This window comes from Falco biarmicus, chromosome 8, assembly GCF_023638135.1.
Source record: "Falco biarmicus isolate bFalBia1 chromosome 8, bFalBia1.pri, whole genome shotgun sequence".
NCBI lineage: Eukaryota > Metazoa > Chordata > Aves > Falconiformes > Falconidae > Falco > Falco biarmicus.
Genome location: NC_079295.1, coordinates 56265303 through 56286691, shown reverse-complemented (window position 1 = coordinate 56286691; position 21389 = coordinate 56265303). Strand labels below are relative to the sequence as shown.

General features: G+C 62.9%; 2 protein-coding genes and 1 pseudogene across 2 annotated transcripts; 2 read left to right on the top strand and 1 right to left on the bottom strand.

Annotated features, from left to right (window-relative positions):
* Window positions 1-4191: 4191 nt before the first annotated feature.
* LOC130153827 (glutamate dehydrogenase 1, mitochondrial-like) lies at window positions 4192-10819 on the top strand (annotated as a pseudogene).
* Window positions 10820-10925: 106 nt separating this feature from the next.
* SNCB (synuclein beta) lies at window positions 10926-15264 on the bottom strand. Its single transcript, XM_056350481.1, has 6 exons — window positions 15114-15264; window positions 14849-14976; window positions 13301-13339; window positions 12834-12952; window positions 11908-11997; window positions 10926-11679 (listed from the first exon to the last, which is right to left on the bottom strand). Exons 2-6 carry the CDS (start codon window positions 14967-14969, stop codon window positions 11647-11649), a joined length of 402 nt encoding a protein of 133 aa, XP_056206456.1. The 5' UTR covers window positions 14970-14976; window positions 15114-15264; the 3' UTR covers window positions 10926-11646.
* A 165-nt stretch (window positions 15265-15429) lies between these two features.
* Window positions 15430-17667, top strand: EIF4E1B (eukaryotic translation initiation factor 4E family member 1B). Its single transcript, XM_056350480.1, has 6 exons — window positions 15430-16405; window positions 16508-16603; window positions 16741-16804; window positions 17007-17120; window positions 17231-17370; window positions 17494-17667. The coding sequence occupies exons 1-6, from the start codon at window positions 16236-16238 to the stop codon at window positions 17606-17608; spliced, it is 699 nt and encodes a 232-aa protein (XP_056206455.1). The 5' UTR covers window positions 15430-16235; the 3' UTR covers window positions 17609-17667.
* Window positions 17668-21389: the final 3722 nt, after the last annotated feature.

The following is a 21389-nucleotide window of genomic DNA, read 5'->3' as shown; positions in this document are numbered from 1 at the left end:
CACCCACTAGCATCCCGCCCCGTATCCCCCGGGGACGGTCACCCCGACACCCCCCGGTGCGCCGGGCCACAGCAGGGCACATGGTCGGCACCGGCCCGGTCAAGGGGTCCTCAGCCCTTAGCGTGGGTCCCGTGGGCGGGTGTGACAGCGACACAGAGCCCGGTCCCTCTCCTACCTGGTGATGGAGACGGCCGCTTCCCTCCCAGGCATCACCGGGGGGGGCTGCACCCCCACCAGCCCGAGGGACAGGGACGACGTGCCACCACGGCAGGGATGGAGGTGGGCTCCCGCGTACCCCTCGCCCAAGGGTGGGGGGGGACGGGGAGGGGAGAACGTCCCCGTCTCCCTCCTGGCAGCGCCTGCCTCTGCTCCCGGGCTCAGGCTTTGTCTAACTCCTTCCCACGCATTCCCGCTCGCGCTGCGGGGGGGAAGGCGGCCTGCTTGCCTTGCCTGCATCCCCCCCCCAAACCCTCCAGCACCCCCCTGAAAACCCCCCAGCTGCCCCTCCTCACCCTATAGGGTCAGGATCCCCTCCCTGCCCTGGGGATGTCAGCATTGGGGCAGGAGCTACAAATCTATAGGGGCAGGGCGGGGGGTGCTAGCATTAACCCCAAGATGGGGTTCCCCGTCTTGGGGCTAACACTGGCACACACACATGGACCCTATAGATCTATAGGGTGAGGCCAGCACAATGGGAGCTGACACACACCTGGTTGCTTGGAGACAAGGGAGGTTGGAAATGCTCCTTCCAGTAAACAGCCAGGCTGGAACAAAACCCCGAAGGCTAAAAATAGGGAGGCAGGATATGGAAATATAATAAAAAGCCTTGTCTTCCCCCCCCACGCCAGGGCAGAGCAGGGCACCCCCATCTCACTGCTGGGCACCCCGACGTGTGGCCACGGTGGATGGTGTGGGGGTGTATTGCTGCACCCATCAATGTGTCCCCCCCCTCAAGGTGCTTGTCCCTGCCCATGGTCCTGTGTGCTCATCCCAGTCCCACAGCATTGACTGGGCCCAGTTGCCCATCTGCAGCATGGGGAAGCGCAGTGTGGGGCATCAGTATGGGTTTACATCCCATGCTGCCCTGTGTGGGATCAGACTCAAGCCTGGGCACAGACCCTGGGAGGGATAAGGGACAACATGGGCAGGATCAAGTCCTGGCAGAGGAGGAGACCAAACTGCCTCCCATCCCCTGGCTGGGACTTTGCCGCAGGGCAGGGGGCTACAGGGAGCTGTGGGGTCACATCCTGCTGGCATTTGCTTCCACCTGCTGCTCTCAGCTCTGCTGGCAGCCACTCTCCCCATTCCCATTGGCATCTCAGCACCCAGCAAGTCCCCATCCCCACCAGGGCTGGCTGGGGGGGTCACAGGGAGCATCCTTCCCTGTCCCACAGGCAGCCTTCATCCCAGGCCAGCTGCCTCCGCCTCCTCTTCTCCCTGCCTGGGCACCTCGGGGCTGGCAGGAGAACAATAGCGAGGAGGATGAGTAAAATGGTCCCCATTGCCTTGGCAACACACTCCCGCGCTACCAGCGCGCGAGGACTCAGGCAGCTGCCTGAAAAGCGCATTCTCCCTTGGCGGAGGGGGCTGCCGGCACAGGTAGCATGGCAGCCCCCTCCCTCGGCGCCACGGCCCACCTCCCACGCCGGCACGGGCAGCGCCACGTGAACACGGTGGGCTCCCCCACAGCCACCAGCATGCTGCCGGCGCCTGCACACGCTGGTGCAAGCAGGTACATGCAGCCGGCACACAGCGTGGCCCAGGCCTGGTTCCGTGCCGGCTGGCCGGCTGGTGCCCGGTTGTGTGGTGGCACGCAGCCCACAGCGCCTGGCAGGGGAACGTGTCCCCTCCGGGGCTGCCCGGCAGGAAGGCGATGGGTTTTTCATGGCCACTCGCAGCCACGCCATCTTCACGCGCGGCTGCCCACGTTAATTGCAGGCCTGGAGGCCACTCCGGAGCTGATGGGGTGCTGGCAAATGGGAGCGGCAGGGGATGCCCAGAGGCACCAGGATCCCATGGCAGACCAAAGCTGCACATCCCATGCTGCCCCCCAGGCTCCCCTTTCCAGGGGAAGCGCTGCCAGCAGGAGAATCCTCAGCGTGCCCAGAGCTGCCAGTGCTTTGGGATGACTTGGTTACCTGGAGATCCAAAGGCACTGAGCACCCTAAAAATAGTGCTGCCTCCCCAGCGGCCTTGGCACAGAGGTGCTGGGGAGGGGACCTGATCCCTGCCAGTACCCTCTGCCCTGGGTGCCCCAAAACACAGCCCATGGCTGGGGTTGGCCTGCCCCAGCCCTGCAGGGTGGGAGGGCACCACAGCCCTGAGGCTGAGCACATCGCCCTGGATGCCCCTGGGTACAGGCAAGGACCTGGCCCCGGGGCCAGCGGGGGGGCACAGCCAAGGACAGGGACACAGGGAGGCACAGTCCCCACTGCTGGGATGGCAGTGTGGGGCTGTGCAGGCCCCGGGAGCAGGATGGGCACCCCACAGCCCCATGGCCCCAGCTGGTGCCCCTGACCCCACACCATGTCCCGGCTGGCCACACCCCCGAGCTGGCCTCGCCCCTTTGGTCCATCTTCTCCCTGCGCAGACCCCAGCCCCATCTTCCCACCTCTCATTGGCCAGAGAATCAGCCAATCAGAAGAGCCCTGAAGCACCCACCCCGCCCAGCCCACTCTCCACAGCGCCCCCTCATGGCCATCTGCGTGGGGATCAGCCAATCAGAGAGCCATTTGCTGAAGGGCGTGCCTTCAGCCACCCAGGGCAGGTCTTATTGGCTGCTGCCAGGGTGGCGGATGGGGGCAGCCACGTTAGGGTCAGCAGGGCGGTGGCTGGGCCGCGGGGGCACCATGGCAGTGGTGGGGCAGTGCTAGGGCACGGCCAGCCTGGCAGCGGGCAGCCCCGATGCCTCCTAGCTGTCCGTGGTGGAGGTGGGAGCAGCCCAGCGGGGTGGGCTGCCCTGGGTGCAAGGGCTCCTGGAGACCATCCAGTGCTGCAGCCATGTCCTGGAGGTGGCCTTCCCCCTGTGCAGGGACAGCAGTGCCTGGGAGGTGGTGTGGGGTTGGCATGCCCAGCACAGCCAGCACTGCCTGCCCTGCAAAAGGGGTGAGGCAGCGAGCTGCAGCCCCACTACATGCTTCTCCATCCTTACCCAGCCTTGCATGTGGGGCTCTGCTGGGCTGCCCCCGCCCGGCTCAGGGCATGGGGAGCCTGACATAGAGGGTGTCTACATTAACACGGTGGTGGTTGGGATGCATACAGTTGTGCCCAGGAGGATGCCATCCATGGATGCATCCCTAAGAAGAATGAAGGATGACTGAGGCAGGTGGCTTTGCCAACCTGATCTGCAGCCCAGCTGCTCATAGCAGAGCACAGGAGCAGCGTGGCTGGCTGGTACCCCTGTGTGCATTCATCTCCTTATCCTAAACACCATGTACTTGCTGCCCTAAACACACCTCAAAGCAACAACAGTTGTTCTGAGCCTGAGGGGTCCCAGCCTCCTGTCCCCTCACCCTTAGCCTGAGGCTTTCACCTGTGCTGCGGCTGCACTCTTTGAGGTTCTCGCCACAGCAAAGGCCTGTGTCTGCTGGTAGGAACCTGCTTTCCATTCTGTGGCGATCTGGAGAAACAGGTCTAGCTGAATGCTGATCGCCTATTGCAACTAGATGCTGTTGTTTCAGAAGAGTCAGAGCCTTTCCTACAGTGCCTCTGTGCCATTTGTGGCAAAAAGGCAGGGACTCTTCACTTCTCCTCTCCTTTCCCAGGGGTTTGTTTCAGCAGTTCAATCGGTGTCAATGAAGTAAAAGCCCTGGCTGCATTAATGACATACAAATGCGCTGCAGTGGATAAGTACAAGGGGAATGTAAAGCATGTGGTGACTTGGACATGGGATGGGGCCGTGATACAGTGAGTCAGAAAAGCTCATTAGATGCTTTGAAAATCAGAAGTGCTCTAGAAGTGCAGGATGTTCCCCTGGGCACGGATGTGCGAGGGCAGGGCTTGCTGTGGCTGCAGAATACACCACTGGCAGTCTGGGATTGTTCGTGTTAATCAGGGAGCGTCAAGCATCGTGCTTCTCAGATGCAGTCTCTGTGCCTGGGTTGTCATGGATTCAGCTCTGGCTGGTGGCGTTTGTGGCAGGCTCAGGGTCTATATCCTGTCCTGCCTTCAGCTCTGCTCTGCAGAGGCTGCATGGCGTTGCAGGGGGGGCTGTGTGTGGCGTGGGGAAGCAGTGGCCCCTTGCCTGGATTCACCAACAAGGTCACGGTTGCTGTAGCAGGTGAGCTGGCAGAGAACATTTCTGCCTTACCCTGTCTTTTCCAGACGTTCTTTTTGGTGGTGCCATGGCGGGTGTGAGGATCAATCCGAGGAAATAGTCGGTGAGTTCACTCCTCTCCTTCCCCCGCCGACAGCCCATAACTCACGCTCCATTTGCACAGCCCTCCCTCTCTGTGCGCATCACAGCAATGCACTCTGGCAAGTGGGGGGAGACGTTTGTAGTGAGTAACACTCACCCAGCAACTGCGAAAAGCAGCTTGGAGGGGGGAGAGGGGTGGCAAACTCTGGTTTATGGGTCAGTGCATGTGACCAGAGGCACGCTGAAGGAGCCTGGAGTAGAGACGTTCCTGCTGCTGCCTGCTGTGCTGGGGGAAGGTGCAAATCACCAAGGGGTTGGAAGGGCAGTGAGCAAAGGGACTAGGAGTTCACACATCTCTTTTTTTCAACCCAGGGACCCCAGCTGCTGTAATTAACTCCCTGGAGACGTAAGGGTGTGCCCTGTACAGGCAGGGCAGGGCAGCTGCCGGATGCTGTACCATGGCTCTGTGATTTTTCTTGGGGCCTGTAGTAACAGCTGTGTTTTGTTGTTCTTGCACAGGAACATTAGCTGGAGGAAATAATGAGGCATTTTACTGTAGAAAAGGCGAAGAAGGGATTTACAGGGGAGGGTGGTTTTGTCCCAGGTCTGTAAGCGGTGTGTGGCTTGCAGGCAGGGGAGCAGGCAGCAGCTGCCTGGCTGGGCAAGCACAGAGGCTGCCACTGCCTCGCTGCCTGTCCACAGCACTCACACCCCTGTGCTCTGCTGTCCGTTCACTGCTTTGCTCTGCCCGTGCTGTGAATTTGGAGCAGAGGGAGCCTCGTGCAGTGCCAAGCATGGCAGGGCTGGCCCAGGCTGCCACCCAGCTACTGATGAGCTGGGGTCTCACCTGGGAGTTATCCTCCATCCCCACCAGCGAGCGCAGCCACAGGGAGGAGTGAAAGTTTCTCCTGCCTCAGTGTGTGATAGAGAGCTCAGTGGGTGCTGGTCACAAGGCAACGACCTTTACATTCTCTCTTTACTTGAAAATATTGGGAAAGGACAAAGCAAAGACTCCGTGAAAGCCAAAGCTGTTCATGCCTGAGAGAACCTGGGGACACCCTGGGACATGGGCAGCACCACACTTTGGTCAAGGGACTCCCTGGTGTGCCCAAGGCCATGACCAGCCTGCTGAAACCACGTGGCTGTAACATGCCATTGGTTGGAGCAGATCAATTGAATTGCAAAGACAGGATTTGACAGATTTTTTTACCTCCACAGGGCCTGGGATTGATGTGCTGGTCCCTGATGTCAGTACTGGGTAGTGGGAGATGTCCTGGATAACTGACACATACATCCACACACTGGGGTACCGGGTGAGCTCTGAAAGTGCTGGTTTGGAGCCTGGAATGCCATGAGCACTGTGAGGGTTTGTACCGAGAGGCCCATGCCAGCAAGTTGCTTTAGGTTTAGCTGTGGCTTAGGGGAGCGTGAGGGAAGCTGAGGCTTGGGGAAAGTCCTCTCTAGAGGACTTGCACCAGATGAGACCTTAACCTTCTCTCTTCCCATCCCAGCCTTGCAGGACATAAATGCCCAGGTGCGTGTGACAGGAAAGCCCATCAGCCAGGGTGGCATCCATAGGTGACACCCTGCCACCGGGCACGGGGTCCTGCATGGCATTGAGAACTACATCACCAACACAGACTACATGGACTGCATCGGCCTGAGCCCTGGCTTCCCTGGCAAGACCTTTGTGCTGCAGATGAGTGCTCAGCCTAGCTAGAGCTTTGAAGAGGACAATTCCTCAGGACCTTTCTGCCCCCCCTTTCCAGGAGAGCTTGCAGTCTCAGCTCCTGCAGTGCTGCCTGGACATGACTTCCCAGAGCTCTCCACACTCTGTGACAGCTGGCACGCATTTGAGCAGTGTTTCAGACCTGCTGTGTGTGGATCATTTTCTAAGAGCTGATCCCTTAGAAACTCAAACCAGCAGCCCAGGGGCACTGTGCTGCTCACTTTCAAGGCTTCTCTGTAGCCACCCAGTCACTCATAAAATAGAAGCTGCGACTGACCTTCACCTGTGCATCTGGCAGAGCGGAGGGGTGGCACAACACAGGGGGCTCTGCCAGACCAGATAGAAAGAGCCGACCCCAATGACAACTTCACGTTTCTGTCACCTCCAAACCAGCCACAGAGAGCGGTGATGTTACCTGTGGTGAAGGTCCTGCTTGTGGGTGCACCCCCCATCACTTCTGGGTGCTCTGTGGGTCTGGCCCGCCTTAGCTTTGCCTTGCCCAGCAGCCTGGGAGCTCGCTGGGACTCTGAGGGTGCCAGCCATGCCTTTTCCCTTCTTCTCCCAGGAAGGACCTTCCCTTCCCTGCTCACAACTGTGGTGAGGTGCTTCCCCCTGCTGTAGCTCCAGGAGCTCCTGCTCTCTGCCACGCACTGCTGCCCCAATCCACTGCCCGCTCTGCCCACAGCTGCCTGTTTCCTGCTGTTCCGGCCGCTGTTCTCTGCAAGGCAGAAATAAATCTGGAAACGGCACAGCTGAAGCCTTGCCTGCAGCCGGCAATCCGCGCTTTCTGCGAGCACTCGCTCCCCAGCGCAGCTCCCTGCCGCGGGGAAGAGGCTTTGAACCGAAGCTGCACCTGGAGCTGCTGCCCACAGTGCCCTCGGGAATGGCCCTGCCTTTGCTCATCCCTTTCCTTTCCACACATCTTTCTGCTTCACTGGTACGGCAGAGAGTGAGAAGGCTAAAGTCCTTGGCTATTGTGTGTATAATTTTGCTGTGTTTGGAGACTGGTTTTGAGGTCTCAGGAACCAGGGGTGCCATTAGGAGCTGTACCAAGCTGGCAAGCGCTTTGGGGCAGACAGTGCAAAATCATCTGTTCCTGTAAGAAGGGCTGAGCTACACCCATGGCCCTGCCCTGTGCCGTGCCATGGCAGCTGACTGCTCCCCCTCAGTGTGAGGTGCAGGAGGATTGTTCAAATTGTGCCTAGATGCTGCATGGTGCCCACCAAGGTGTCACGGTCCTGTTAAGTGTTCCGTGCGAAACATGAGGTCTGAGCTTTTGCTTATCCTGAACAGCTCTGGTAGGGAGGCGAGTGCCCAGATCCCTGCCACCAGAACTGGCCTGGTGGGGAGGATCCCAGCAGCAGGGAAAGCAGCCCGTCACTGCTTTTTTCTTTTGTTTCTTCTGCCTGTCTCCTCTCTGCTTTGCTTGTGCTCTCAGATCATTGCAGAAGCTGCCAATGGCCCCACTACACCAGCAGCACATGAGATATTCCTGCAAAGAAACATCCTGGTCATCCCGGTATGACCATACACACACACATGGGGAGATGGTGGGCTCATGGCTATTAGGGCCACATGGCATTAGCTGCACTGGTGTGGATCAGGCTGGGCTTTGCCAGGCTCTGGGATCAGGCAGCATTGATGGTGCTGTCTCGGCCTGTTCCCTGCCTTGCCCCCAGGTCCTGAGCACCTCAGGTGCTGGTTTCCCTCCTGAACCCTCCTGGTTCTTGGCTGTAGCAACAACAGGGGGCTCCGGGCCAGCACCAGGATATCCTGTGGTCGCTGACGGGCCAACAGCAAACTGTGCCACATCACATGGGGAGTCACAGCAGCTGGTGTCTCTGCTTAGTGACACTGCAGAGCCAGCGTGGCTCTAAGATTCAGCCATCCAAGTGACCTCAGGACATTGGGCTCTGGCCCAAGGGTATGGGGAGGGACCCAAGGTAGAGGAGGAGAGATCTCCAGATCAACTGTGGCTCTCAGGGTCACCCTAAGCTGCAAATCTGAAAAGCGTGTACTGCCCTTGGCAGGATTTGTATGTGAATGCAGGTGGTGTGACTGCATCCTTCTTTGAGTGGCTGAAGAACCTGAACCACGTTAGCTACAGCTGCTTCAGCTTCAAGTACGAGTAGGAATCCAGCTACCACCTCCTGCAGTCAGTTCAGCACAGCTGGAGCAGTGGTTTGGCAAGGCCAGAGGGGAGATCCCCATCATTCCATCCCCAGAGATCCAGTCTCCTGTGACGGTAAGTGCCTCTAACTGTGGAGGTTTGTCCTGGCTCACTTGTTTCACATTCCCAGATGCTCCTGTCTGCTGCCCCAGTGCTGAAAGCTGAGCTTGTGTCACACACAAAGCTCCCCATGCTCTTATCCCACTGATGGAGGGGATGGGGTGGAGATGCCATGTGTGGTGGTACAGCCCCACCATCTGAGGGTGCTGCTGGCTGCTTCGGGGAGTCCCTTAGGAGCCTGGAACCAGCTGCAGAGGTGGCAAGCCAAGCTTGCACCACCTGTGGTGCTGCTGCACCAAGCAGAGGGGATGTGTTTGATAAATGGGTTTGGGGAGGGCAACCTCTAGCCCTTCTCACAAAGGATTTACTTGTTCTTTCCATCAGGTTGCCTCAGAGAAGGACATTGTGTATTTGGGACTAGCCTACACCATGGAGCAGTCAGCCAAGGTACCTCCAAGGGCTCTTTCCCCACCCATCCCTGCTCTTGGGTCCCTTTCCTCACTGCAGAGGCTCTGGGCTGTATTTGAAGGTTGCCCACCCACAGCACCCCATCACTACTCCTGGCAGGTCAGCTTGAGGCCTGGGTTCATCTTCATATCCACACTTTGGGTAAAGCCTCGTGCTCAGCAGCATCCCTTGTTGTTACTGGGTCCCTGTCCCACTCCCTGTTCCCACCAATCCATGTTCCCACCAACCTCTGCGCCCCGTTTCCAGGGCTGCTTACACGAGCCAGGGGTGCAGTGCTGGGTGGGGGGTTTTCATGCCACCCCTCACGGAGGTGGCTATGTGCCACGCTCAGCAGTGAGAGTGGTGTGTGTGGAGCCCACCCGTGGGTGCAGGGTCTGTCCCCAGGGGAGTGCTGTGGGGGAGCAGTGAGAGAACATCTCCAGAGCCCCTTGTAGGGGGGTCCAGGTCTTACAGAACAGTCCCCTTGGTCATTTGGTGCAGAGGTGACCTCTCCCCTCTTGGGTGCTCCCAGGTCCTGGCCTGTGCTTGCATGTGTGGCACTGCCTGCACCCTCCTCCCTAGGTCCTCTGCCCGCCCCCCCCTTGCCCCCAGAGCCTCCCAGCACACACCAGCTCTCCTCTCTCTCCAGAAAATTATGACTGTGGCTGCAAGGTACAACCTGGGCCTGGACCGGAGAACTGCTGCCTACCTGTGTGCTCTGGAGAAGGTGCTCACCGTGTACAACCAGGCCAGCTTCACCTACTGACACAGCACCTGGTAGGGCTGCCCCGGCATCACTGCCAGCCGCACGGTGAGGGTCACAGTCCTGCAGTGCAGGGGGTGCTCAGGACACTGTGTGCTGCACAGAGGGGACATCCTTGTCTCTATAAATGGTTGGCTTGGGCACATTCTCTCCCTGCTGCCGGACTCTGAGCTCTCCTGGGCAGGGGGCTGTCTTCCCTCACACCCCCTCTGCCCCAGCCCCTTTACAGCCCCCTGGGCACTGGGGGAAGCTGTGCTGATGCTCGTTTGGGTCTGTTTGCCCATGATTGGCAGAACTGGACAAGGGAAGAAGAAAACGCGATTAGCTGTAGAGGAGGGGACAACCCATGGCACAGCCAGCCCCAGGAACAGCTGTCTTGGTCCATTTAGTAACACACGCTGGGCGCTGCGAGCACTGCTGCAACTGGCGCATACAGAGACAGCAGAGCCAGGGTGGAGATTTGCAGGCATCAGCAAACCTGTTGTGTGTCCATGCTGACTGCTGCAGCTTCACTCTTTGCTGGCAAAGCTGGTGAGCTAGCACTGATGGGGATTTAATCTGATATTCATGGGAGGGAGACTCAGCCCAGCCTCTCACCCCAGCCTGTGCTGCAGTCAAGGGGCTAGAGGCTGGCTGGGTACTCAGGCTGGGTTGGTGGACCCGTCCTGGGGGAGCTGAAGGCCCAAGGACTGCGCTCGGGTGGGCACAGGACCCACTGCTGTGGTGGACATCGTGTAGTGCTGTGTGGCAGTCATCTTCCCTTGAGGTTGTCACACTGCAGCCGAGCGAGCTGTGGGTGCTAGCCATGTCCCTGGCCCCCTGAGGGGAGCAAGGTTACATCAGAAAGTAGGGACAGCAGAGGAGAGGCTCCCCTTTGCTCTGCGCTTCTAGCACAAGACCAGGGTGCACCTCTGGGAGGTGCCTCATGAACAGCAGCACATCCTGCTGCAGGGAGGACGGGGGAAGCCGGTGCCCAGCACCTGAACCCCCTCTGCTAGCACAGCCAGCATCTCCTGGCAGGGAACCCGTGCTGAAGCCCAGGACTATGTCTAGCCTTGTTCTGGCTTGCGGTCCTCAGCCCCAAAGGCCCCCTGCATTCACCTTCAGATGCAAAGCACCGCAGCCAGCACACAGACAGGTGGCACAGGGACACTGCCCATGTCCCAGCCTCAGCTATAGCGCAGCTGGAGGCCCAGGACACAGTGACCTGCTGCTGACACAGCAGCAAGCAGACAGGAAGGCATCTTGTCCTAACAAGGACCCAGTCCTGCCCACTGCCGCAGCCAGAAGGGGCCAACTAGTCTGCCCCAGCCCCTCATTCCTCTTCCCAAACGAGCCCTGTCACCAAAGCGCAGGACCACCCCTCTCCCCAGGGAACCCACAACCAGGACCAGGGGGCTACAGACAAGAGTTGGCTTTATTCACAGAAACGGGGGCAGCTGTGTCACTGGCAGCTGCCCTCGTATTGCACATCCAGCAATGGGGGTGGGGGGGATATCCATGCCACGTCACAACACAGCGTCGGCACTATGGGACCTCAGGGGGGGCACAGGCACCGTCACCATCCAGCAGGCTGGGGAGCGGGTTTGGGCGCCAAGGGTTCACAAAGGCAAAAGACCCGTCCACACATAGATAGAGAGATATATATAAAAAAAAATAGTTCCACGATGACCAGAGCAGAACCACAGGGACATGCGTGCAAGCAAAATGTACAGCAGCCCGCGAGCAGGTAAACATGCTTTGTACAGACACAGACACATCAGGACGCAGCCAGGGTTTATGGCGCTGGGAGGGATACAGAGCGATAAACCCGGGCTTCACAGACGCACGCACGCACGCACGCACACACACCAGCCCCTGCAGGCAGCACCCACGGCTTGGGCACACGCTAGGGCTCGGGGGCTTAGACACGGCAGGTTTTTCTCACTGCTAGACATGGTACAGCGACACAGACACGGTCCCTTGGAACGGAACTGGAGGAAGAACTCGTGAGCGAACGGGGCAGGGGCACCCCTGCTCCTCCCTGGCACGCAAGCACTGGCCAGGGCCGGCTGGGGAGGAGCAGGGAGCTACCGGCGGTTCGTTGTGCTGCTGGTGGAAGAGGCAAGGACGAGGGTCCATTATGCCTCTGGCTCGTATTCCTGGTATTCCTCCTGTGGGATGGGGGGAAAAAAAGCCAGTGAGAGAGCTCAGGTGGGGCACAGAGCCCCTGTTCCCCCCAGCCCCATGCCAGCCTGCCCGTAAGGCTGCAGGGCTAAGTGCATGGGGCACCTGAGAGCAGGTAGGCTCCGGGCTTTGCTCTGGACAGCAGTGGCCACCGGTGCGCTGAGCGCTGGCACACCGTGCCCTCTGTGGTGCCCTGTGCCCCCCTGTCTCCTCACCTGTGGGGGCTCCTCGTAGTTCTCCCCCTCTGGCTCCAGCAGCGGCTCGACCAGTGGCTCCTCAACAGCCTCCTGGGCCACCTCCTCTGGCTGGGGGTGAACCAGGGGGTCAGTCCAACGCACCCAGCCCCCCACAAAGCATCCACATTCCCTGCCCCTGCCAGACTGGGGGGACATGGCAGAGACCAGCAACACACCCAGGACACTGGGGGCTCCATGCGGGGGGCACCAGTGGGACCCAGTGGGCACCCTGGCCACACACCAGCCCACCTAGCTGGGGGATGACAGGCAGGGGTCCGTGGGAGCAGAGCGTGGGTGTGCGCATCCCTGCCCCACTCCCAGCCTCAGCCCCAGGCAGGCCATGGCTGCTGGCACATGGGGGCTCCAGGTGCTGGCAGGCCTGTGGGAGCATCCTGCATCCCTAGCTGGGGAGGGCGGTGCTGGGTAACCCCTCCCCGGGGCTGGCAGAGTGGCTGGCGGGAGGGAAAGGGGGACAGCCGATCCCCCCCGTGCAGCAGCGGCGGTGGCCTCATTTCTTCAGCTGATGCTATTTTGGGCTAAGCTGGAAGCCAACAGCTCATGGGGGCGGTGAGATGCGAACCCGCTGCCCCTCCCCGTCCCTCCACTCCCGCAGCTGTCAGGTCACCTCGCAGCTGCTGGAGCGATGCATCGCGGCCCCGCGCTCCAGGCTGCCATGCAGGAGCCCACGCATGCACACGTCCGCAGCGGCCACGCATGCAGCCAGCACGCTCGGGGCAGCGACATGTCCCTGCCCTGGGCACAGGCAGGGCAGCTGGGGATCTGCAGGATCCCTCCCATGGGGCTGGGGAGTAGCCAAGGGGCTCCCCACCAAGCCTGGGGACGTCCCAGCCTCCCCGTGGGCCTCCCCGTGGGCATGGCAGTGGCCTGGGGCGGGGGTGTCTCACCTTCAGGTCCGCAGGGAACTCCTCCTTCTTCACCAGCCCAGTGGCTGCTGCAATGTTGCCAGCGCCCGAGAACGCAGCTTCTCCCAGCTGGGACGCCTGCTCCTTCGCTTTCTCAGCCACTGGAAGAGCCACGGGTGCCTGTCAGTGCCCCCCCCGTGCCAGGGAGGGGTGCCCGGCCACTGCCCCATGCCCCACGCCACACGGGGGGCTAGCAGGTTGTCGCTGGGCAGGATCAGACCCTCCCCATCTCCCTGCCAGGGCGCTGGGGAGGGGAGGGGGTCAGGATGCTGCTCTGCAGCTGGGCAGGGAGTGTGAGCAGCCTCCACAAATCCTTTGTTGCGGGCCCTATTATGTAAGAGGCTTTGGCTGGGTGACATCAGCCCCTCAATTAGCCTCTGATCTCGTTAGCACCGCAGCACTCTTGGGGCCAGAGGGGTACGGTGGTGGGGAGCTGGAGGGAACCGTACCTGAGGTGACGCCTTGCACCACACCTTGGGTTTTACTCCCTGGGGGTAGAAAGAGACAGAGATGGGGTTAGAGGGGCCAGCGGCCAGGCGGTGCCACGCGCTGTGCCTGGGACCCTGGCAGGGCATTGTGAGCTGGGGCAACATCCTGCCCACGGCCCAGCCCAGCCACGCCAGGGCAGCTGGGGGGCCAAGCACCCACACGGCTCCGGTCCCTGCAGGAGCCCGAGCTGGGCAGCATTGGGGCCACCACCACATGCCACGAGGGCAGAGACCCTGTGGCCCAGCGCCGTGCTGGGGCACAGCCCCACGGGGTGAACACCGGCCATGCCGCTGAGCAAAGCCTCCCACGGGAGCTGGCATCCACACCCAGAGCTGGTGCCAGCACGGCACGGGCAGCCCCACAGCTGGCACAGCCTGGGGCCAGGTGCCGCCGCTGGCCATGCCGACCCTGCCAGGCTGCTTCAGGCAGAGCAACACCACCCGCAGATGACAGGACACCCCACGGGATGGGTGCAGGGTGCCTGCGACAGGGGGAATAGCAGAGGCTGGCTAGCTCCTGCAGGATGGGGCCTCGGGGAGCTTCTTGAGCCGCTGGATGCCCATCCAGAGCACGCACTCCTGGGCAGAGCGGGGGTCCAGGGCAAGCACCCACCACCACCACCCAGGGCAACAGCTCCAGGGCCTCAGCCCTCCCGCAGAGCTGGTGCCCTCCGGAGCAGGATGGAGCCCCAGCCCTGCGCCTTCCCTCCTGCTGCAGGCAGGAGCGGCCACAGCGCCCTGCCCAAGCAGCCCAACGCCACAGCCCAGAACGCAGCCTGCCCGGGGGCTGCCTCCTCCCTGCCAGCGGCACCTTCTAGGATTTGGCCCCGAATGGACCCCAGCCCCGAGGGGCAGCGCAGAGGGACCCCCCAGCCACCAGGCTGGGTGTAGGGGAGATGCCAGCAGAGCCGCGGTGTGGGATGTGCTCCTGGGCACGACCTCTCCAAGGGGAACAAACGTGTCCCCAGCCCCGCTGGTCTGAGCCGGGCACATCCCAGCACGGCGGTCCCCTCCTCCATCATGGTCCCTCCACGCTCCTGCCCCAGAGCATCCCCGGCAGGGAGCCACGGGGCACTCGGGCTCAGACCACCGGAAGCCCCAGGGGGTCCGGTCCCCGGGGGTCCCATCCCCTCAGCCTGGGGACTTGCCAGGTCCTGCCCCTGCCCGCGGGGCCCAGTCCTCCCCCCCCCCCCGCAGATGCCCCGCGGGCAGAGCACTGCAGCCACCGGCCCGCTGCCCCGGGGCACCCCACCGCAGGGGGGTCCCGGTGGGGCAGTGACAGGCGGGGGCGGGGAGCGGGGCCGGGGACAGGGACGGGGGGGCCGGCGGGCAGACGGGCAGGAGGACGCAAGGGCAAACGCAGGAGCTGGCAAGGGCAGGCAGAGGGGCCGGCGGGGCATGCAGGGGGACGGGCAGGGATTAGCCGGGAGGCAGGAGGGGGCAGGCAGGGGGCAGGCAGGGGGCAGGCAGGGGGCAGGCAGGGGGCAGGCAGGCCGAGCCGGCCCTTACCGACATAGAGGACCCCCTCCTTGGTCTTCTCGGCGGCCTCGGCCACCCCCTGCTTGGTCTTCTCGGCGGCGGCGACCACCCCCTCCTTGGCCTTGGACAAGCCCTTCATGAACACCTCCATGGCGGCTCTGCGGGGAGAGGCCGCACGGCTTCACCCCGCCCCGGCCCCCCCGGCCCGGCCCCGCTCCCGCCCGCCCCGCGCATCCCCGCGCCCCCGGCCCCGCCGCCCGCCCGCCCCCGGCCCCGGCCCCGCTGCCCGCCCGACCTGGCTCGCTGGCGGCGCGGACGGGCGGGCCGGGCCGGGCCGGGCCGGGCTGCGGCGGGGCGGGCTCAGTGCGGCTGTGCCGGGGCCGCGCTGCGCTGCGCCGCGCTGCGCCGTGATGCGCGGGGGGGACCGCGCCGCGCCGGGCTGAGCCGGGCTGAGCTGTCCCGGCCGTGCGGGGCCGTGCGGAGCCGTGCCCCGCCGTCCCCGCCCCGCACGGCAGCGGCACCCCCGGCCCTGCGCCGGCTCCTGCCCGCACGGCTCGGCACCCCCGGGACGGGCCCATCGCGCCGAGCCTTCTCCCCATCCCCACCTGGCCTGATCCCTTCCCACGCTGTCGTGCCCCGGTCCCCATCACGTCCCGTTCCCACCCCACACTCTCCCCATCCCATCTCCTCCCGATCCTGATCCCATCTCGTCCTGATATCATCCTCTCCCCTCTACAGGCTGTCCCCATCTCTGTCCCCTCCATGTTCTACCCTGTCCCTACGCTATTCCCATCCCCATCCAATTTTGATCCCATCCCCTCCTCATGGCCTCTTCCCACCTCATCCCACCCTGTCCCCACCCCATCCAATTTTGATCCCATCCGCTCCCCATCACATCCCACCCTCTCCCCATCCCATTCCACTCCCATCCCCTGTTGTTCCCATCCCATCCTACCCTGATCCCATCCTCTCCACCACATCCCATCCCAAACCCCCATCCCGATGCTATCTCACATACGTGCCTTGTGCCACACCATCTTGATTCCATGCCACATTGTCCCCACCTTACCTCGTCCTGCCCCCCATCCTGATCCCATCCCACCCTGATCTCCTGCTCTCATCCCCCAGCTCCCTGCCCTAGGGGGGGATCCCCCAATCTCCCTGCTCCCCGGGAGAGGCAGGCCTGGTACCCCCCTCCCCAGCACACCACCCTCCCACCCCACCAGCCGCAGCTGGGATGGCTGCCTCATCCCGCCCACCTGTGGCCACTTAAGAGCCAGGGCAGCTCAGGGGAGCCTGTGCTAGCCAGGATGGCTACGGGGGAGCAGGTGAGTGCTCTCCCTGTGGGCTGGGCCTGGCAGCAGAGTCTAGGCAGCCCTGCTGTCTCCTTGGGGCTCCCAGCTGTGGGATCTGTGTCATGGGGGGGGGCTGGGGGGCTGCAGGCTCCCTGATGGAGTGCCTGTGGGGCTCCTCGGGGCTGTCCCTCCTTCCCCAGAGGAGGCAAGATGAGCGGCGTCAGCGGCAGAGGGCTCAGCAGCGAGAACTGCTCCTGGCAGAAAGCCTGGGCAAGCACCCTCTGCAAAACAGGTGGGGGGGGGGGGCTGGCCATGGGCAGCCCCTCCTGGTGCTGGGAGGGAGGTCCCAGGGCTGGATGGGGGCTCCAGCATGGCTGACATCCCCCCTCCCCAGGTGGGCACTGTGGTTCTTCAAGAATGACAAGAGCAAGATGTGGCAGGCAAACCTGCGTCTCGTCACCAAGTTCAGCACTGTAGAGGACTTCTGGGCGTGAGTGAGCCACAAGCGGGCAATATGCTCCCTCTGGAGAGGCCCTGATGAGGGGGTCTGGGCTAGAGGAGAGTGCTTAGGGGTCCCTGAGGCACCTCTTCTCACCTGCTTCTGTGTCTTGTCTCCACCCGGCACAGGCTGTACAACCACATCCAGCTTGCCAGCAGGCTCACATCTGGCTGTGACTACTCCCTCTTCAAGGTGTGACACCCCCGCCACTGCAGTCCCTCCTCAGAGCTCCCTGCAGCACCCAGCATTATGGGGCCACACTGGGTGCCAGTGGGGCTGGCAGGGTGTCCTGGCCATAGGGTGGGAGGGGAAGGCTGGCTGGGTGCTCACAGCTCCCTGAGCTAGCTCTGGCCAGGTACTTGGTGCCCCTGACCATCCCCTTGCCCATCCCTAGGATGGCATTGAGCCCATGTGGGAGGACAGCCAGAACAAGCGTGGCGGGCGCTGGCTCATCACCCTGGCCAAGCAGCAGCGGCACACCGAGCTGGACCGTTTCTGGCTGGAGACGGTGAGTGTGGTCCTGCTTGGGCTGCCCCGCTGGGTCCTGGCAGCGGTGCTTCCCCTGTCGCAGTGTTGAGCCCTAGTGGGGACTGTCCTGGGCTCCCCTTCTCCCGGCAGTTGCTGTGCCTCATTGGAGAGATGTTTGACGAGTACAGCGATGAGGTGTGCGGAGCAGTCATCAACATCCGTGCCAAGGGGGACAAGATAGCCATTTGGACTCGGGAAGCAGAGAACCGGGAAGGGGTCACCCACATCGGGTAATGCAGCTTTGGGGCGGGGGGGCTGCGCAGGGCCAGGTTTGGGGGGATTGGAGTCCCTGGGCAGGGACCCTGTGGGAGAAGTGATGCTGCCCCATTCACACAACCCCTTCCCTCCTCCAGGCGTGTCTACAAGGAGCACCTGGGCTTGTCACAGAAGGTGTCCATCGGATACCAGGCCCATGCAGACACAGCCACCAAGAGCAGTTCCCTCACAAAGACCAAGTTTGTGGTGTGACTGTGGGGGGAGCAGGGCACTGCCCACAGGGTCCTCCTGTCCTATTCCACAATGAATGCCTGCAGCTGAGCATGGTCTGTGTGTCCAGGGCTGGGCCAGGGTTCTGGCACCCTGGGTTGGCTTTTTCTTGGGGGGGGGGTGGGGGGGTGTGTGTCCTGGGAGGGGGACAATGCAATGCCATATCCTGTACCCACCTGCTGGGTGAACAGGGCTGGGAGCACAGAGTTGGCATCACTGTGGGCTTGGGGCACTGTGTGTGTCCCAGTGCCCCTCCCCCTGGGGCTGTGGGGGTGTCCCTTTGCTCTGGGGGCCCTGGGTAGCCCTCAGGAGGATGCTGGGCTCTGTCCTCCCCTGGCCCAGGCATGGGCACAGCTCGCTGCCCTGTGAGCCTGGGTGTGGGAAGGGGGTACCAGAGCCCAACTTCTCTGGGTCAGCTCAGCCTGGGGAGCTGGTCCCCATCTTTCCCAAGCCCCTGCACATTGGTGGGACATGGGTCTGCCTTTTTGGGAAGACCAGCTCCCTAGCTGCGGGCAGCCCAGTGTCCTCGCAGAGTTGGTGCTGGGGCTGTGGCACAGCATCCTCCTCATGCTGTTTGCTCACATCCCTGCCACAGGCACCTGCAGCCCAGGTGGTATGAAGCTTATTTGCTTCCCAAGGGTTTATTGGTATCAGACCCGCTGGCTCACAGCCCCAGTCCGTTGAGCCCTGGGAGTTTGCTGGTTCCTCCTTTCCATGGCCCTTACCCCCTGTTGTCCCTCCTGCCTGTCCTGGCACTGGCTGCAGAAGGGCTCCCTTACTCCTCTCCTTCCTGCTCCAGCCCATGCCCTGTCCTTTAATTTTCTATTTGTGTTTTTGATCACTGGGTCTGACTTCCATCCTCCCCCTCTCCTCCATTCAGGTTTTTGAGGTGGAGGTGCCTGCTCACCTCCTGACAGTGGGGCCATGGCACCCTGGGACCGTGGCTGTCTGCAGTGAAGCCCCACCAGCTTTCATGGAGATGCTGAGCCCTGCCGTGCTCTGGGCCACTACCATGGCTGCACATAGCTGTGTCCCTGGGACTTGGCTGCCCTTCTCTGGGGCCACAGGGGCAGCTGTGCCAGGGCTCTGCCTGCCCTCCACCACCCCGTGTTGCCCCCTGTGCCAGCCAAGAGATGCTGCCAGAGCAGGGAGGGGGGAGCTCGTCCCTGGCACGCAGCATGCCAGGCAGCATCCCCATGTCCTTGCATCATGTGCTGGCCCTGAGCTGCCTTTCTGCGCAGGACAAAGGGGACAGGACCCTGCTGCCCTCCCCTGTAGGGCACCCAGGCCAGGGGTGCTGCAGGCAGCACCCACCCCACGGCCGGCAGCAGGACCGAGGGGGCACGGCTGAGGTGTCTGCAGGCGGGGGGGGTCGGGGGCACTGAAGAGAGAAGGCGGGCGGGGCGCTGCCTGCGCTGCCTGCGCTGCCTGCGCTGCCTGCGCTGCCTGCGCTGCCTGCGCTGCCTGCGCTGCCTGCGCTGCCTGCGCTGCCTGCGCCTGCACTGCCGGCCCCTCGCCACGCGATGGTGCCGCTCGCCCGGCCTTGGCCAGCTCGGCACGGCAGCGCTGGCAGCCGGCCCTGGCGGTGGGCCCGCAGAGCTGCCCCCACGCCCCGGAGAGGGGCAGGCAGGAGCGAGTGGGGCACGGGCTGCCCCGGCTGAAGCTGGGGCCGGGGGCTGGAGGCACGTGGGGTGCCGGGACCCCCCATCCACCGTACTGTTAATGGCACCTGTTTGTGTCACCACCCCAGCAGTGGCAGCGTGAAGTGGGTGAGGGCCGGGGGCTGCCTGTCCCTCTGTCCCTTCAACCTGCTCCACTGCCTGGCCCGGCTCCCACCGGGGGCTGCCCCCCAGGCCAGGCTGGCATGCTGTCCCTGTCCCCTCACTGCCGTCCTGGGTGCAATGGGGTGCCCTGTGCCCCGCCATGCCGGGAGGCCAAGGTTACCTGGGGCAGGCAGGGGGGCTGGTGGCAGAGGCTGTGGCGCAGTGCCGAGGTTCATTGCCATTCACGTGCAGCCGCGGTGGGGTTTTGTTTGATTGGAAAAGTAATAGGGGCCATCTATCTCCACGGCTTTATGGGCTCAAAGCAGCCCAGCCAGCTGGGGGGCTGGCAGTGCCCCCCTAGAGCCCATCCTTTGGTGACATGATGGCCTCCATCCTCAGCTCCTGCACTTCAGGGTCCCTACTTGGGGGACAAAGGGGGGTGGGAGGCACTCGGGGACCCCCCAGATAGGGACAGCAGTTGCCAGGAGCCACTGAGCGAGCACAGCAGTGCCAGGGCTGCCCCCAGCCTGTTTCACGCTGGGCAGCTGTCCCAGCTGGCAGCCAAGCTGGCAGCCCTGTCAATAATCATAATTAAAAATTAATACTAATCAAAAGGGAGAGGCAGATGGCAGCAGACATGCGGCAGGGCTGCAGGTGGGGGCAGGGGGCAGTGAAGGCATGAGGGCTGGCAAGGACAGAGCTGGGGGACCAGGGGTTGCGTTGGGCAGGAGATACAGGTCAGGGTGCTGTGGCACCCAGTGGGGCTGGGGAGGATGCGGGGTCAGGGACATACGTGGCACCACAGGGATGGGGAATGTGGGGCTGGGGAGGATGCGGGGTCAGAGACATGCATGGCACCGCAGGGATGGGGAATGTGGGGCCAGGGTCGCTGTGGGGCACAGCAGGGGTGGGCACAGCAGCATGGCGCTGGGCTGGTGCAGGGATGGTGACCCGTGTCCCCTTCTCCAGGCAGGCGGTGCAGGTATGTGGTGCTGGGTGCCCATGCAGGGTCACCTTGCCGGCAGCTGGCGTGCAGCCAGGGCCAGGCGCCGCTGGCCCACGACTCAGCTCGGCAGGCTGCCAGCACAGCCTCTTCCTACGCCACCGGCTCTGGCAGCTCCGGCAGCAAGGACAGATCCTTCCCCGGGCACGCACCTGGTGCCAGGATGGGTGCAGACACCCATCCCGTTGCAACCAGTGGGTGCTGCAGGGTTAAAATCCCCCGAAGTAACTGGGGAAGGAGCTGCTGGCTCTGTGGCTGGCGCGTGGGCCGGGAAGAACAGGCAGCGCTGGCTCACTGTGGGAGTGGGCAGGCAGCGCGGCTGCTGGCGCTGGGGCTGCGCCACACTGTTCCCATGGTGTCTGTGCCCACCTTCCTGCCCCATCACCCTCCTGGGGCCATGAGGGTGCTCTGGGCCCTGGTAGGGGGGACATGGGCATGCAGGGGACCTCCATCCCTGGGTACCACTAGCATCCTCTGAGCACTCCTGGGGGGACAAGCCCCCATGAGGTGCCCCATGCCTTCTCTGCCCACCCTGCCAGGCCCTGGTGAGGGTGCAGGCTGAGCTTGTCCTCCATCCAGAATCAGCATGGCGTGTGAGGAGGGGTACCCAGGGTGAGGGGCACCTACAGCACAGCGTTCCCATGACAACCTCCATGGAGACAGCAGTCAGTGTGGGAGATGTGGGAGGCAAGGGGCCCATGGACCCCTTCATGCTTGGTCTCCCGCACCAGGCAGGACACAGCAGGGTGCAGCAGAGGGGCTGCACCCATGGGTCTTGCTCCTGGTCTCGGGCTCTGCCTGCTGATCCTGTTCCCTGCCTGCTGTCCCTGCAGTGTGGAGCAGGCAGGCATGGCAGGGCTGGTGCTGCCTGCCCGTGCTGGGCTGCTGCCCTCCGACAGCTGGTTTGCACAGAGGGCTGCAGTGCACAGTTTGCACAGCTGGGTTTGCACGGTGGGGTTGACATGGTGGGCTTTGTGTGGAGAGGTTGGCACGGTCG